This window comes from Lichenostomus cassidix, chromosome 2 (assembly GCF_008360975.1).
Source record: "Lichenostomus cassidix isolate B80296 chromosome 2, HeHo_3.0, whole genome shotgun sequence".
In the NCBI taxonomy this organism is placed as follows: domain Eukaryota; kingdom Metazoa; phylum Chordata; class Aves; order Passeriformes; family Meliphagidae; genus Lichenostomus; species Lichenostomus cassidix.
In genome coordinates, this window is record NC_139482.1 from 24,571,271 (window position 1) to 24,586,955 (window position 15,685).

Below are 15,685 nucleotides of genomic sequence, written 5' to 3' on the forward strand. Positions count from 1 at the left end.
AAGGTTTGCCTAATCTTAGATGTAGCTGCTCTTTCTGCACCACATTAGATATGCACATGAACAGAGCAAGTGCTCAAGGTCAAGTACATAAATGGTGTGTGCAGGCTGGAGAGAGGGAGTGGATAAAGGAGCACGGGGACTTTCAATCCATGCCTCTCTTTCCCCTTGAAATGGCGGCAGAGCTGCTTCCATCCCTCTGGGTGCTCCTCAGGCAAGGTGGCAGCTGACTGCATAGAGCATGTGGAGGCAGCAGAGAGAAGAGTCAGAGGTCCCAGTGAGCATGGCTTGTAGGTTGAGGAGCTCTGGGTGGTGCACAACAGTCAGCTGCAGAGAGGCTTCTTGTAATAGCCAGCTTGCACCCCATGTGTGAAGTGAAGGATTTATACCTTTGCTTTCATACAAAATATCAGCCTAGCAACAGGTATTCACTATTGTGATGTGGGTGGCCTTTAAGCACATATGGATTTCCACAGAAATCAAATAAAAGCCTGAGGAAACACTTATCTTAGGTTGTTCACTTGTTCAGGGGCTGGAAATTACATGGAATTCTTATCTGATATTTTCCTAACAGGCAGCTCTTACTGTATTCCCAGGGCAGCAAGAAAAAAAGCCGCCTCAGAAGAGCACTGCCAAATGTAATTGTTCAGCCCCTGGGGCTTGAAGGCATGTTCTACTTCCCACCTCTTTGTTTCAGGGTGGCCCCTCCTGCCTTCCTCTTTTTTAACTCCTCATGCTCAGCTCCCTGGCACCCCAGCAGGGGCTCCTGGGGTCGGGGGGGGGGGGGGCTTCTGCATGCTGCCCTATGGTAGCTAGGGAGTATGGAGTTGCCTCCTGTCTTGCCTGCTTTGAGTTGTATCCATGAGACAGGAGCTGGAGCCAGACAGAGGTATTTCACCTAACCACTAGCTCTGCTGCTCACACATGCTCCAGGACATGACAGTGTCCACTGTGCCAAAGAATAACTTGGATAATCATGGGAACTGCAGAACACATTGCTCAATTTTCTGCGATAAAACTGCTGCTGCGAAACAGCCTGGAGGCAAATAGAAGCTTAATCAAACAAAGGACATTGACGTATTGATTAAACAAGTTATTCTGTTCCCAGTCACATGCAGAATACAGTCTCAAACGTGGGATAATTCATACCATTCAAGTTAACCCACTAGCCCCTCGATTCTTCCACAGAGCAATAGGAAAATGGCTTAGGTAGTTAGGGATCTTAGGGAAAGGCCTAACAGACTGAGAGTAAACACAAAGAAAGGGTGATATCACCTTACTGTGTCCACAGGAACTATCTTAGATCGCCTAAAGCCAGGAAACCATGGTTTCAGGGATAGCAATGTGTCTGTCCTGATTCTCAGGCAGCAGCCTGGAATGATGTTTCGTACAGCATGATTTCCATGTTGTTTTCAGTTGCAGGACACCTGTGCACCTGGTGAGGACTGAAATTGTCTAAATGGAAGTAGGCTGAGTGGGGCATTGGAGTGTGCAATGCCACAAAGAATTTAGGGTGCTTCACTTAGCTCTGCTTTTTTAACAATCAAAAAGCCTCATAACAGTGTTACCCAGCTAGGTATGACCCCAGCATTTGTGTCAACTTTAAACCGTGTTTCCAGTCAAATGCATGAACTGACTGCAAAACCTACCAGTAGACCAGCAAGATTTGAGTCAGTGTTTGTTTATGGCCAGACACGATGCTAACCATGCTCACTAAACTTCCCAGGAGCATGAACCAGCCCCAAAGTGCCTCAAAATTGCTACTTTGGTCTCACACCCTAGCTGGTTGCAGTCAGGCTGGCGGGAGGGATTTCACTTCTGCCTGCCCAGGTATTTGCCCCTTCATGACTGCAGGCTCAGCCACTTGTGAGTGGTACCCAACCTGCTCAGCCAAAACGTGATGCCCTGTCAAGAGCCTGCTGCACACTCTGTTTACTTGGACATGGGCCAGCGTGGGATGAAAAGGTTCAAAGGAGAAGCTGACTTTGCTGTTCAGAAGTGGTTGTGAGCTCTGCTGCAGGAGTGAGAGAGAGAGAGAGAGAGAGGAGAGGGGTGAGATGGATGAGAGAAGTTGAGGGCAGGGCTGGCATAACTGTGTCCAGAGAGGTGTGGGATTAATCCACCCTCAGGTCTCCCTCAGTTCTTGAGGAGGGAAATGACATGGTTGGTCTACTGCATCCTCTAAATCCCCTGCATGTGAATTGGGTGCTAAATAGTCCCTACGAGCTGAGCCAGCAGCCAGGTTCTGGAGGGATGATGTACAACCTAGTCAGAGCTTCCTTAAAATGGGAGAGGGGAGGCTATGGTGGCCATGTGTCATTGCTGATCCTTCCACACATGGGTCCAGGCTCATTTGAAGTGATGAGCCTGAATAGAAAAATCATCAGCTCTTTGATGCATCATCCGTGGAAGTGTACTGAAAGGGGGAAGTAACAGCTGCTGATGGCGGAAGTTATAGCTGTGTGCTTTATTTCTTCCAAATGGATTTTGAGAGCAGAGAGGTTCAAACCCCAATAATAATGATATAAAGTGTGGTGGTTTGGGGCTTTTTTATTGTTAAAGTGCCTTTGGACCAAATTCACAGCTCCCAAATGGCAATTTCTTTGTCCTGCTTCCTTTGCATCTACCAGCTGCACTGTTCTCCTGTAAAGTGGTGGATGGTTTGGCAGGAATTTACCTGAGAAAGACAAAAAGTGACAATAATTTGCAGATATTGAGAAATTTTGAGGGAAAGAATTTCTAGTTTACCAGAGGAGAGCGTAGGTCTTGCAGAATTTGAGCTGCTGACTCATTGGTCTGCAGAAGCCACATGCTTTTCTCTGGACATGCCGTAAGGTCCACATCCTTATCCCTCTAAATAGTCAAATATTTAGAGGGAAGGACAGAGGTTACCAGGGATGCCTAGAGTCAAACATGTGAGAGTGGACAACTGGGAGTTATTATGTAGACAGAAAATAATTGACATTTTGGGGAAAAACTGTTACTTCTTACAGTGTTTTAAAATGATGCAAGGTCATCAAGACAGTGTGAAATTCTTATTTTTCATACATGATATTATGCATATATAGATATGTATATTTAAACAAAGCAAATACATACGGCTGTTGCATATCTACTTCTATACAACAGTGGAAATGGATATACAAGGAAGTGTGGATCTGATTTTAGAGTGCTCATTGCACCAATCTTACTGAGTCAGTGGAATTCAAGGTCACCCTGTACTTTACAAGATGACCTCAGCATCTTGCAGAATTGAGCATCGGTGAAGAAAATGTTTTGTTTGCCATTTGAATAATCAAGAAGAGCTTTCAAGCTGATTCTGTGCATAAGTGAATGAGTGCATAATGAAATAAGAAAAACCAGTTTTCAGGAATGCTGAAAAAAAAGTGAATTTCAGAATAAAAGCAAGTTAACGCTACAGTCATAGTGTTTTTATTATTAAAATCAATTAAGACAGCAGTTTGTCCCTGAAGAGCTGGTTAAGCAAGTACATTAAAATTGTTCAAGATTTCTAATTTTTCCTCTTCCTTCCTTTTCATTCCTTTCAGAAGTACTCTACTAGTTGTCTTTTCTAAGAATTACCTGCAGAAAATAACATTGCCTTTGTGATATTTGAGAATAACTGATAGAGAGCAAGTATCAGGGGCTTTAAGGATGTTAGGGATGAGTAAAATGTAAAACTAACATGAAGCAGTATATTATGATTGAACTAGCATGTATTTTAATTAAAACCAGATATTGCACATTTAGTGTAGATTATTTCTGTCTCATATGATTTTGTGTAGGTTTTTCACCATCCGTGTTATTTCATTTGCATTTTCTTTTCCTTTCTAGTACCCTGAATTGATGGTTGCATCTTACAACAATAATGAAGATGCTCCACATGAGCCTGATGGGGTAGCTTTGGTATGGAACATGAAGTTCAAGAAAACCACACCAGAATATGTGTTCCATTGTCAGGTAAGACTGAGGGAGCCATTGATTTTATGCTAGACAAAACATGGTGCATCTCCCCTCTGTTTATATGAAGAGGTTAAGGTTAAAAATAGGCATTTTTAGTAAAAGTACAAGTGGCAGTCCAGTGTTTTTAGAAGGCAACCAGCCTTCTGAAACAAAAGCCTGTCAGGGCTGCATGTCATTCTTTGTCTATTTAAAACAGTCCCTGGGAGATTTAGTTCATAAATCCCTCACACTTATGAAGTAACTGTGGTGTACCACTTCCTCATCCAGGCAGTAACACATGCTTTCCCACCCACGTTAACTTCCTCGCATCCTCTGCACTCAAGCTGCCTACCCTTGCCTTGGTTCTGCTCAATATCATGTTTTGCCTTTAAAATTGGGTAGGAAACTTTGCATTTTTGGACATGCATCTGACTTCCGGCTTGATCAAAATGGTCTTGATTACAAGAACTACTCCACCAATTCCCGTTTGACTGTCCTCTAGGTCAGCAAAATAGTGCTTCACGTCACTCAGCGCTACTTTACAATTACGCTGGTTTAGAACTTTATGGAAAATTTGAAAATAGTTCAGTGTTTTATTTCTGTATGTCTGTTTACTCCTCTTTTGCCACTGCTTTTTTGTGTGGAATGGCACAGCTTCGTATTGACAGAAGTGTTCAGCTCACTAGCTCTATCTCCATCAAGCTGTCTAAACTGTGGAACAGGGCTTGGGCCAAATTTCAAACCTCTTCATTAATATCCCTCCTTGGTAATTAAATACAGGACAGTGGTATTCAAAAAGCCATATGGAAAAGTTTCAGCAAGTAAAACTTAACAATCAGAGATTAGTAAAATGCAGATAATTCTGTGGTAAAAATTGTTTCTCTTGGAAGGATATGTATTACCTGGCTAATTGTGTAAGCTAAGTGTCATTTTACATTCGAGGACCAAACATCTTTTTGAACTAAGTTTATGTTTGGACTTGGGTACATTATCAGATATAACATAGTGGGAGGGAGTTTCTGGATTTGAAGTTGCTGCTTCAACCCGATTAAGTAACCTTTAATTCTGGGCATATTTTTCTAATTTGCAATACTGAAAAACAACTTCACAAGGAGTTTAGGTCTGCAAATATGCCATACAGATTTATGTACATATATATATATATGTATGTGTGTGTGCATGTATTACCTTTGAAATGAGGACTTGTATTTTCCTGGATATCGTATTTGGCAGCCATTGTGTTCTTTCAGACTGCTTAAGATCTTATCTCAGATCCCATGTTCAGATTCTTCTATGATATACATGCTTCTTAATATTTTGAACAAAATTTTCAGGAGAAGAGATGGCATTTCTAGAAAGGATAATCCTTAAACTAGATTGGTTTTGCAAGATATTTACCAGATTTGGGATAGCCTTACTGAGTACACACGGGAAGATCGATTAAAGACATAGCAATTTGTTTCATTAATTTGAAGTTCTATCTAGATACACTTAAACAGGGAATATATGACTCACTGCATTGAAAGCAATGAGACAGGCTACACTCTCCATTAGAAAAAGAGCAAAGGACAAAGTGGTAGCAAGGTTTTTGGCATGGCTGAGTTTCTGTCTAATACTCACATTGTTCAATATGCCCATTTTTAGAACTGGAACCTTAAAACCTGTGAATTGAGAGACACATATGACACTGTGCTTGCACATGTATCCTGGATTCATCCTCTTTCAGCTAAAGGACATCAGTTCTGCCCATGGGAAATACTTATGTTCTTTTCAAACTGACCATAGGTAATTTGCAGTGTAAGTCCATTATTAGTTAGATCTGTCTTTGAAGCACCATTATAGGGCTTTTGATGTGAAATATTTTCTGCATATCTTCAGATCAGATGGGGATACCCACATGTGATTAAATGGGGAAGCAAAAAAGTATGCAACTTGGTCTCTTGAATACAGGTTTTGCTCAAACTGACTCAGATGGAAAATAAGAAAAAAATAGTATCTTAGCTCAGAGTCTGGATTTCAGTTCTATAGATCATAATGTTATTCTGTTAGTGGAATCAGACTTAGTCAGCCCCATATAATTTATATTACCATTTTGCTAGAGAAACATTCCCTTATTCAGTCCTGATTCAGTTATTTCTCTAGGCCTTCTGAGAGAGGCCCAGTTTTGTTTCACAAAATACGTAACAACAGTCCAGCCCAACAGCTAAAAATGAGCACACACCTTTTTGTTATAGCTAGGTTGCCCAGATATGACAAACAGTACTTTGAGCATATTTCCCCAGTAAGCCTCTATTTTCCTTCCCAAAGACTTTCTATAAAAAGTGGTCTCAATAAATCCTACAAGATGGTGATTAATCTACCTTTTGTCTTTCGATTTTTGGAGCTCAGAGAGCAAGACACGAACCAGTAGAAACTCATTTCAGGTGTGACCGTCAATGAGCTTCTGCAAGCCACTTCTGAGAAGCCAAATCAGTAAATAGGTTTATGAAGCCATTTCTGAGCAACTTCTAAGAAATTTCACCTCAGGAGTTCTGGTAACATCCATAGAGATAGATCTGTGAAGCATCTCTGGACAGCTAAAGAGCTGGCTGGAGTGCAGCAGGTAGAACTTCAGATACCTCTTGTGCACATTTGGTAAATTCTTGAAGCCAGGACCCTCAGTGTTTTTCTGTCTTTCCTGATATATTATACAGATTTAAGTGAGATGAGTACCATGGAATTTCTTCATTTTCTTTACCTCTTTACCTCTCCTATGTAAGATTTTTTAAATCTTACTTAGGAGAATATGCAATGCTTAAAGTTGCCAGAACCAACGGGCTTCAACTAAAGTTGTCTATCAGCCATGACAGGCAATGATGTAAAAATCTACTGGCAAGGATGTTTTTGCCTAACTCCAGTCATTGAAACATTTGATTTCAGTTCTCAAATGTTAGGGGTGGTGTATTCTTTAAATATTAAATTCTTACCCAGTTTAAAGTCATAGTAAGTTGTTGGCTCATTAATACAATTTAAGTGGTAGTAAATTACATAGCTTTACAGTATGTTGTGCTACAAATACTGGGTTCAATTTTAGTTAATATGTATTAAAGGAAAAATGACAATCAGCCAAGTGGACATGTTTACTCATTAATTAATGTCTGCTGCTATGTGATCTATCAGATGCTTTCTAAATGAAAGTCCTGCTGGTTTCTACTCTCACCTCCTATGGGATTTTTTTCCTTTTATGTGTTTTATTTTTGCCCTTCTTTGGGTTGTTATATTTCTGCTTTATATGCTGACAGTATTTTAGCTGTGACTCCCACATTTTTTCCTTTGTAGCTCATCATACATCTCTTTACCACAATGTTGGAAATAGGAAAACAGGGAAGAATGAGGGATTGGGCAATTTGTTCATTTGTTTTCCTATACAGGCAAAAACTGTTGTCTCAGAAGCAAAATCAGAATGGGAGGGTGATTCCATTTGCCAAAGGAATGAAGACTCAGTGCTTTCCTTAGGTAGTGAGAAATAAATTGAGCATGCAGTTAATACTGCAGACTGCAGACTGAGAATATCTTTGTAGGGAAGAGTCAGGGATGTCCTCTTCCCCCATGCTGAAGCATCACAAACTATTGGTGTAATCCAGTGCATTCCAAAGGCAAGACACATGCCTTTCAGAAGTGCTTTATGAGACCCTGCAGATGAGTCATTCCTAGTTGGGTTGGTTTGGCAGTATACAGAGATGGAATGAATTCCAGCTACAACATGGAAATCACATTGACTCTCCCTTGGTTTGGGAAAATTTTAAGCAGTGGCTCACACTGCTTCTCTCAGCTGCTGTTGGTTTGTGTTTAGGTGGGGGTGACAAAAGCAAAAATAATATGGCACAGTTATTGATGATCTGACTCAACATGTGCTCAATCCGATATCAATCTATGCAATGCATGGGGCTGGCCTTGTATGTGAACCTTCCCATACCTTTGATTGGTAGAATAGCACCAACCATATTTCTCAGTATGTCTGTCTATTTCAGAAAGTGCTTATGTGTCCTTAATGTGTTTTTTCCCTGAAGATACAAACAAAAATCTACATTACCCATTAATTATGAGGATTATTTGAACTACTCGTCATCTCTGCCCATGATGTTTCTGTTCCACTGTGGTCTGATCTAAACTTTCTAAGCCAGAGTGGCCTAAAGAAGTATCTGAAACTTAGCAGCAACATATCTGGTTAAGTGGGGTAAATGAGAGCTCAGTGTTTGCAGTAGATTGGTGAGTCGATAGTAGTCTGAGCTATTATAACCCTTCTTTCAGCAGGGTCTGTAGCATGTATACAGCCCTGCTCCTCAGATCTCATAGCTTTTGTATTAGAGCTGATCTGTGGAGAAGTCACAAGGAAAAGAAATAATCAGTGTATCTAAGGGACTTTAGGGTATTACAAACCATTTCCTTTCTTCTGGAACTAAAGAGGGGTTATTAAAGTTGGTTGAGGTATCTGGATCTCAGCCTCAAACATCTATCATTTCAGGAGAGGAGGGGTGGAGAAAGACAGCTGAAGATATTAGTTTCATGCAAATAAACTAAATTGAATGTTACTTTCTGATTTGGAGGGCTCTGCACTGTGTTTGGAAAGTTTGACTACACTTTACTACACCCAATTTAATGATAACAGGAATGAAAAACTTACTGCATTGACTGTCTTTCGATTTATTATGGATTATTTCCTGATCTACTTATTTCCCCTTTGTCAGTTATGTCGTATCCAAATATCTCAAAAGAGCAGTGAGAAGTACAGAACTGACACTTAGAAGCAACTCCATTCAGTGTATTTTTAAAGAAGGGGAGCACATATGAAGCAACTTTTATTTGAGGAAGCAGTAACCATTTAAGAGTTCTTTCAAAGAGTCAGACTGACTTCTAGCATAATCACAAAAATATTTCAGCAGTATATCACTTTCAATAGCTGCAGCTATTTCTGTCCTTTTCCTAAAATGCCATGCAGTCAGATTTACTTGGTTGGTTCCATTGCTTTACTAAACTGTCAGGTTTTTTGTGGGATAGGGGATTTGTGTCTTCTATTTTAATTTCAAGAAAAGCTGTCCATGCTTGGAAAATATTGGTGGATTGGGTACAGAAATCAGCTACTCAGCCACACCACAAAATGCTTCATTCTCCCCTAGTTTTTTTGTAGTGGCTTCTATACACTGCCATTAAGTTATGTGTTTGACCACTCTTCATTGCTTATCCTGGTGTGGTCTTTCCCTTTTCAACTAAATGGATGGAGTCATAAATGCATATCTTAGAATTAGATGCATTGAGGTAAGTGAAAGGCTATATTTAGTGGCTGATATTGGCCAGAGTTGCCTTCTTTTTTTTCCGATTTGGTTCCTTTGTTGTTGTCTGCTCTTTCAAAATCAACATAAATTCCTTCAGATGTGCTTTTTGCTCCAGCAGCCTGCCTTCTAAAGGTGCTGAGCTCCCAAATCCACAAGACTTGTGTGTGGAACAGGCTGAGGCAAAAGCATGAATGACTAATATCCTCCTTTTCCTCTTGTCCTTGAGTTTCCTTCTCTGTGGAAGCCAGACTATAGCTCAGTCCCTCCACAGTTTCAAAAGAAAAGAGATACTGCAAGAAGTTTAGGAAAGTCCAGAAAGTATGGTTGAAATACTTAAAAAGGAAGAAAATTTTCTCTCATTATTATAATGGTGCTTTTCCACAAAAACTTCGTCATCTTGTTAGTGCTGAGTTTCAAGCAATGATTCAGCTCTTCAGGGACATAAAAGAAGTGAAAGACCCTGAACTCCCTCTAAGCTTCACAGAATTTCCTCAGTAAAATCAATCTGAAGAACCAGCATGTCCAGTTTCAGAGCAGACTTATCTAATTTCTCAGTTTGTAGTGAGAGAGGGTACCTGTGGTCAATCTTTAAAGTGCTGTAAATGTCAGAGAAGACATGTGGCTATGAGCTGACTGCAAATTTTCCCAAAAAATCCACAAACCCCTTCTTTGAAAGAGAAAGTTTTTTCCAACCCGAATTTCCTCATGACCCTATGATCCTAAACATCAATCAGATTCTGCCCGTTTTCATAGTAGTTCTCTGGTAAATGGAGCTCTGAATGTCTGCCTGTGAAGATACTGAGACAGCTGTGGGAATACCTCAGCACCCAGGATCCCAAATTTGTTTCAGACTTTTGTAACACATACCAAAATGTTGTCAGTCGTACCAAGGAGGGCTTCTTCAGAGATAAAAGAGCTGTTTTGTTTTCATTTCTGTTTTGTTTCCTGCTGTGCATCATTGGTAGGATGATTTTTGTGGAGCTATGTAGAGCTCTGTGGTGCCTTTTCTCTGGGACACTCTGTTGCTCTTACCTTTGTGACTACGTGGTCATCTGCACACTAATAATTAATGCAGGAGCATAGGTATGCCGTTTTGCATTACAGCTTGGGGGAAGTTCTCGATGACTGGGGAGGAGAAGAGTTTCAGCTACAGCTTGTGATAGAAGGATATACTCATGCTGTTCCTATTTCAAAACTGTTTTCCTTTGCCATGTTTGTGTTTCGAATGTAGAAATACAGAGCACAGTTTGTGCCTTGAAGGTTTCAGTAAGCCAAAGCCCATGTCTTGTCTCTTAGGCTTTTGTTTCAGATTCTTCCCCCAGTTCTCAGCTGATACCAGTTGTCTTTTTTTGCTCCTCCCATTGAAGTCTACACCACTTCTAGCCTTTGATGATTAAAAATAACTATAATTTGGCCTCAGATTAGTGTGCCAATACTTGTGGGGAGATTGTGTGTGAGTCAGTAGAAGTTACACCCACACATCTGAATTCTAAGTGTAGTACTTGGAAAATGGCTTTTGGTGTCTTAAGTGAGAGGAGACACCTGCATGCAGCAGATTTGTAGAAGGGGACAAAGGACCACATGTACAAGGGACAGTCTCCTGTCTCCTATCTCCTGTCAAAGGCATTAGTGGGGGAGGACAGAAAAGCCACTGAAAAGGTGAAAATATATATTCTGGTTGTCACAATGTCTTAGCCAGTCCTGAAATCACCTGTTTTATTGCTGAAACACCACAGCTGTTAGCATGGAATCTACAAGCATCTGCAGTTCAAAAAAAGTATGCCATATTTTCCACATTGCCCTTCGGCTTTTTGTCCTAAAGTCACTCAAAACTGACTTATATCCACAAAACTCAATTATATTTTTCATAACAAGAGTGGGAGAAGGAAACCTTCTTCCAGGCAAGGTCAGAGAGCGTCATTCTTTAGGCCAAAGGGATGTCACAAAGTTGCCTGCCTTCCCTTGGCATGTATCTTTCCAAACCCTTAGCAAAGCTGATTTTTCCATGATGACTTGGATCTCTTGCTGTCTTGTACAGAACCCTGAAGAGTGACACACCCATCAAAGCCAATGTACATAACAAAATTATTGTACACCATGTCAGTCCATGAAATGACTGCTAATACAAAAGGTGGGTGCACTTCCCCTATTACAGTAATTCAGAATTAACATTCTGAATTACTTGAGGGCTCTGTTTATACATAGGAAGTCTGCTAGCAACAGAATGCTCCTTTACTTAGAGCAATGCTTAACACAGATCATCGTCCTCATTTGAAACTGAGATTTCAATTATGAATCAAATAACTAGGAAGTGACAAATTTGCTTGTCTTGGGTAGAAAATATCAGGTGGTTCTTACTTCTAAGCCTTTTTTGGAGGGGGTAGATGTCATACACTTAAATGATACGCTGTCACTACTAGCAATAGCATTTTGCTTTTTGCAAGTGTGAAAATAGAGATTTGTAATGAACCTGTATGTAAAGATGCTCTTTCTCTTCCTAAAGTTCCACAGTGTTCCTTTCAGACCAAATCTAAAGAATATGTTGGCTACTTGATACAGCGAACATTCTTTTTCTTTTTTTAAATTTTTTTTTAAGTTTCCTTGTTTCACTGATAACTTGCATTATACCTTTCTGAATTACTGGTATCTAATATGCAATTTGGAGAAAACATAACCTTTGAATTTGCCGAGTTAGACATGCAATATTTTTAAACTTCAGCTAGCTAAGGGAAAAAAAAAAAGATCTCAGTCAAAAACTATATTTCATAAGAGAAAATTATAGTGATATTGATGGTTTGCCAAAACCTCAAGCAGTGACAAAATCCACAGTGTCCTGAAAGAGATGCCTTTGCAAAACCATTCCTTTGCAGATGGCTTAGATTATTGATACTTACAAACACATGACATTATTTGTTCGACTCAGTATTTTGAAAATCTCTGTTGATAAAAATTGCAGATTTGTCACACTATCCCAAAATCGCAGAGAAAAAAAAATCATCAAATCCTGCAATTGTTCCTGGGGTTGTTTTATAGTTTAGTAGTTGTTGATTTGGTTACATTTCAACATAACCTAGTGTAAAAAGGGAGGAAGGAAGGGAAAAAGAACCCAATTTTCCTTTGTTGATGTGAACATTATGTTTTATAGTTTTTCTTGTATATCTGAAACTCCCAGTGCTAAAAGGGTTTTAGGTGAACAAGAAATGCAGGATCAGATGTGAAATCAGAAAGTCACTGAGATCCTTCCACTAAATTTTTTTCCATGAAGGATGTAAAATACCATGCAATTCCCTTGCTGCACTGCAAATGATGGATAAACAGCCATAGGCATGACTTTTCTGTTTGGGTTATGTAACTGTTTTCAGGGCAAACTACTTGCAATGAAGAGTACATTTGGTCCAAATTCAAGAAAACTATTTCACCTCATGATTTTTGTCTCTGTGGGAGCTCTATGTGAGGAGTGAAGCCTCTTTCTGTGTTACCTGGCACAAAATATAAAACAGTTACTCTTCTAAAGTGCTGTAAAAGGCCCTAGAAACCAAGGAATCCATCATTACAGCCCAGGATACAACTGTCCACTGCCTTAGGTCTAAAATCAACAGTTTTCCACCCTCTGCCCCCATGGCTAGATGACTGACAAGTACTTCTTTGAAAAGAACTTTTATATACGGTCAACATTGATTTAATGATGATTAACACTCCCTGCTTCCCACAAAGAGAAAGCAGAAGTACTTGCTGCGTGGCTGAGATACTGATATTATCCTTGGAAGATGATTCCTGAGGGGCAAAGAGAAAGAAAAGCTAAAGTACATTTATTTTAGCATAAGATGATGAGCAAATGTCCCACCTGCAAGAACCAATATGCTTTTAAAAATTTCTCATATTGGAAAGATTAGAGTGTTTTCATTATCTCTACAAAAAATGTGTCAGAGTGCATTAGAACCTGTGATTAATTCATTTTGATTGCTCTTATAACACCGTTTAGTATTTTTGTAGCTAAGAAATATATCGATTCCACTTCAGTTCCATACTGTTCAGGAACATATACTAAATCACCAGTCATTTCATGGAGAGAAAAACATGCTTAACATTTGCTATCTCATATTTACATCCATAAATAAACAGACTAAGCTGAATTTGGACTGGAATTGTGCAGAGCTGCTGACATGAGTTTTCCGGGATAAGTCCATTTTTCCTGGCAGGATAAAGATGTGCTATTAAATGTCCCATCACTGATGAGAGTGAATGACCCAGGGATGCTGGTTTTTGAGCAAAATGTGGTCCTCTGATACTCCAGGAGTCAGCAACTGTAAGATGGCATAACTGTGCTGATTTACTGTTGCTAAGGCTTTGACCCTGAGACACTTACCTCAATCCTTCCTCCTCTACAAAGCTACTTATGGAAAAAAATAGTATAAACCAAACAGCATAACCTTGTGGGTGACGAAAGCAGGACGTGAAATTTCAGAAAACTAAGGCTTGTTTGGAGAAAGAAGAATTAAAAATTGTCTATAATGGGAAGTTTCATTTATTCCTCTGTGATATTAGGTGCTTCCTAATGCTCTCTGGGTGCAGAGTCAGGCTACTGATACCAGAATCTCTGCAGTAATTTATTGTAGGAGACATGAACATTGTGAAAGCGACTCATGTTCCCACCTTCATTCTTAAATACAGACTTGCCTGTGGTATCTTCTGTGTTTCCACTAGATAGCTGTTTATTTGTGCCTCTCAGCCTCCCAATCTCCACATCTATGTGCAATGTTTAATTAATATTCAGTTATTTTCAATTATTTCCAATGACATAATGACACTACTTATAAAAAGGTGCTTTAGTGAAAGTGATGGATTTTGGCAAATATAAAAGCCTACTAGTCTTTAGACTACTGACATCATCTACCTGGACTTGTGCAAAGCATTTCACACTGTTCTGCACAACATTCTTATCTCTGAACTGGAGAGACAGGGATTTGATGGATGGAACACTGAGTGGGTAGGGAATTGGCTGGATGGTTGCACTCATAGAGTTGTGGTCAATGGCCCAATGTCCAAGTGGTGACCAGTGATGAGTGGTGCCCCACTGGTCAGTGTTTAACATCTTTGTCAGCAATGTGGAGAGTGAGATCGAGAGCACCCTCAGCATGTTCCCTGACCACTCCCAGCTGTGTGGTTCGGCTGACACACTGCAGGGAAGGGATTCCTTCCAGAGGGACCTGCGTGGGTTTGAGAGGTGGGTCTGTGCAAGTCTCATGAAGTTCAGCAAGGCCAAGTGCAAGGTCCTGCACCTGGGTAGAGGCAATCCCAAGCACAAGTACAGACTGCACTGACAAGGGATTCAGAGCAGCCCTGAGGCGAAGGACTTGGGGGTGTTGGTTGATGAGAAGCTTGACAAGATGGCAGTGGGGTCTCCATCCATGGAAACAGTCACAACCCAGCTACACACAGTCATCAACAATCTGCTCTGGCTGGTCCTGCTCTGACCAAGGGGTTGGACTAGACGATCTCTAGATGTGCCTCCCAACACTGCCAATTCAGTGAGCTTCTGACTCACTTCAGAGGCTGTCTCTGACACTTCATACTCCTTTTCCCTTCCCTGTCTCTGACATTGTTGTGGAAGTCAGCTGGGTTGAGACTGTCTCTAAGTCTATTGTCTTCCCAGGACCAGCTGAACATCAGGGTATCCTTCTTTCCTCACAAAACAGAGGTCATTCACTTTCAGTAGGCTTGAATTTAAAAAATTGCTTGTTAAGAAAAGCACTTACCAATTTGCTTGGCTATGAGCAGGCTTTTGAGTCACTAAAATAATGGAGAACTTAGAAGAATTAATTACAATTAGCTTCATGGACTTCTGAGAAAACATGGAGTTAGTAAAGTTCTTTCATCATATAGGGCTTTAAAGTGTTCTTGGTTTGCTATGTTCTGTCTTCTGACTGTGCCTCAGTTCTCATGGCCTTTGCATTTTTTGTGGAGGTTTGGACTCATTGCTACTCTGGAAACTTATCTGCGACTCCCTTACAAGCAGCTGTGACTACTACATCCAGCTTCACAGGCTGAGTTGTAGATAATTGTTCTTGAAGCATCTGTACTCGTTTCTAGTTCATCTGTGGCTTCACATAGTTTGGTTGATCAAATGCATTGAGAAACTGCTGCCATGGAAACCACAAAACCACCACCACTGCACGAGTACAACTTGTGTTTCTATTCCTGTTCTTCAGATCTGGAATTTGCCGTCTCTGTGGGCTCTCTAAAGTCTGACTCTGGTATTTCCAGAACTCGCCATCAAGTGATTATCTGTTGTGCTTTCAGTGTGAAGAGAAGAATATAGGACACCAAAATCCCAGCCTAACCCACGCCTCAGTCTCTGGCAGATCTCTTCTACTTTTGTGTAGTGTTAGATGGGAGCACCTCTGCATAGGGACTCTTCAGCCTTGCTCCTGGTC

The 15,685-nt window shown here is 40.4% G+C and overlaps 1 protein-coding gene across 7 annotated transcripts in view; it reads left to right on the plus strand.

Moving 5' to 3' along the window:
* DYNC1I1 (dynein cytoplasmic 1 intermediate chain 1) overlaps positions 1-15,685 on the plus strand; it is a 189,551-nt gene that overhangs the window by 118,104 nt on the left and 55,762 nt on the right. For all 7 annotated transcript variants that reach the window (XM_085050770.1, XM_085050774.1, XM_085050772.1 and 4 more), the window contains one exon: positions 3,832-3,957. In XM_085050770.1, the coding sequence (XP_084906896.1) occupies positions 3,832-3,957 (126 nt within the window). The remainder of the gene's footprint in view (positions 1-3,831; positions 3,958-15,685) is intronic.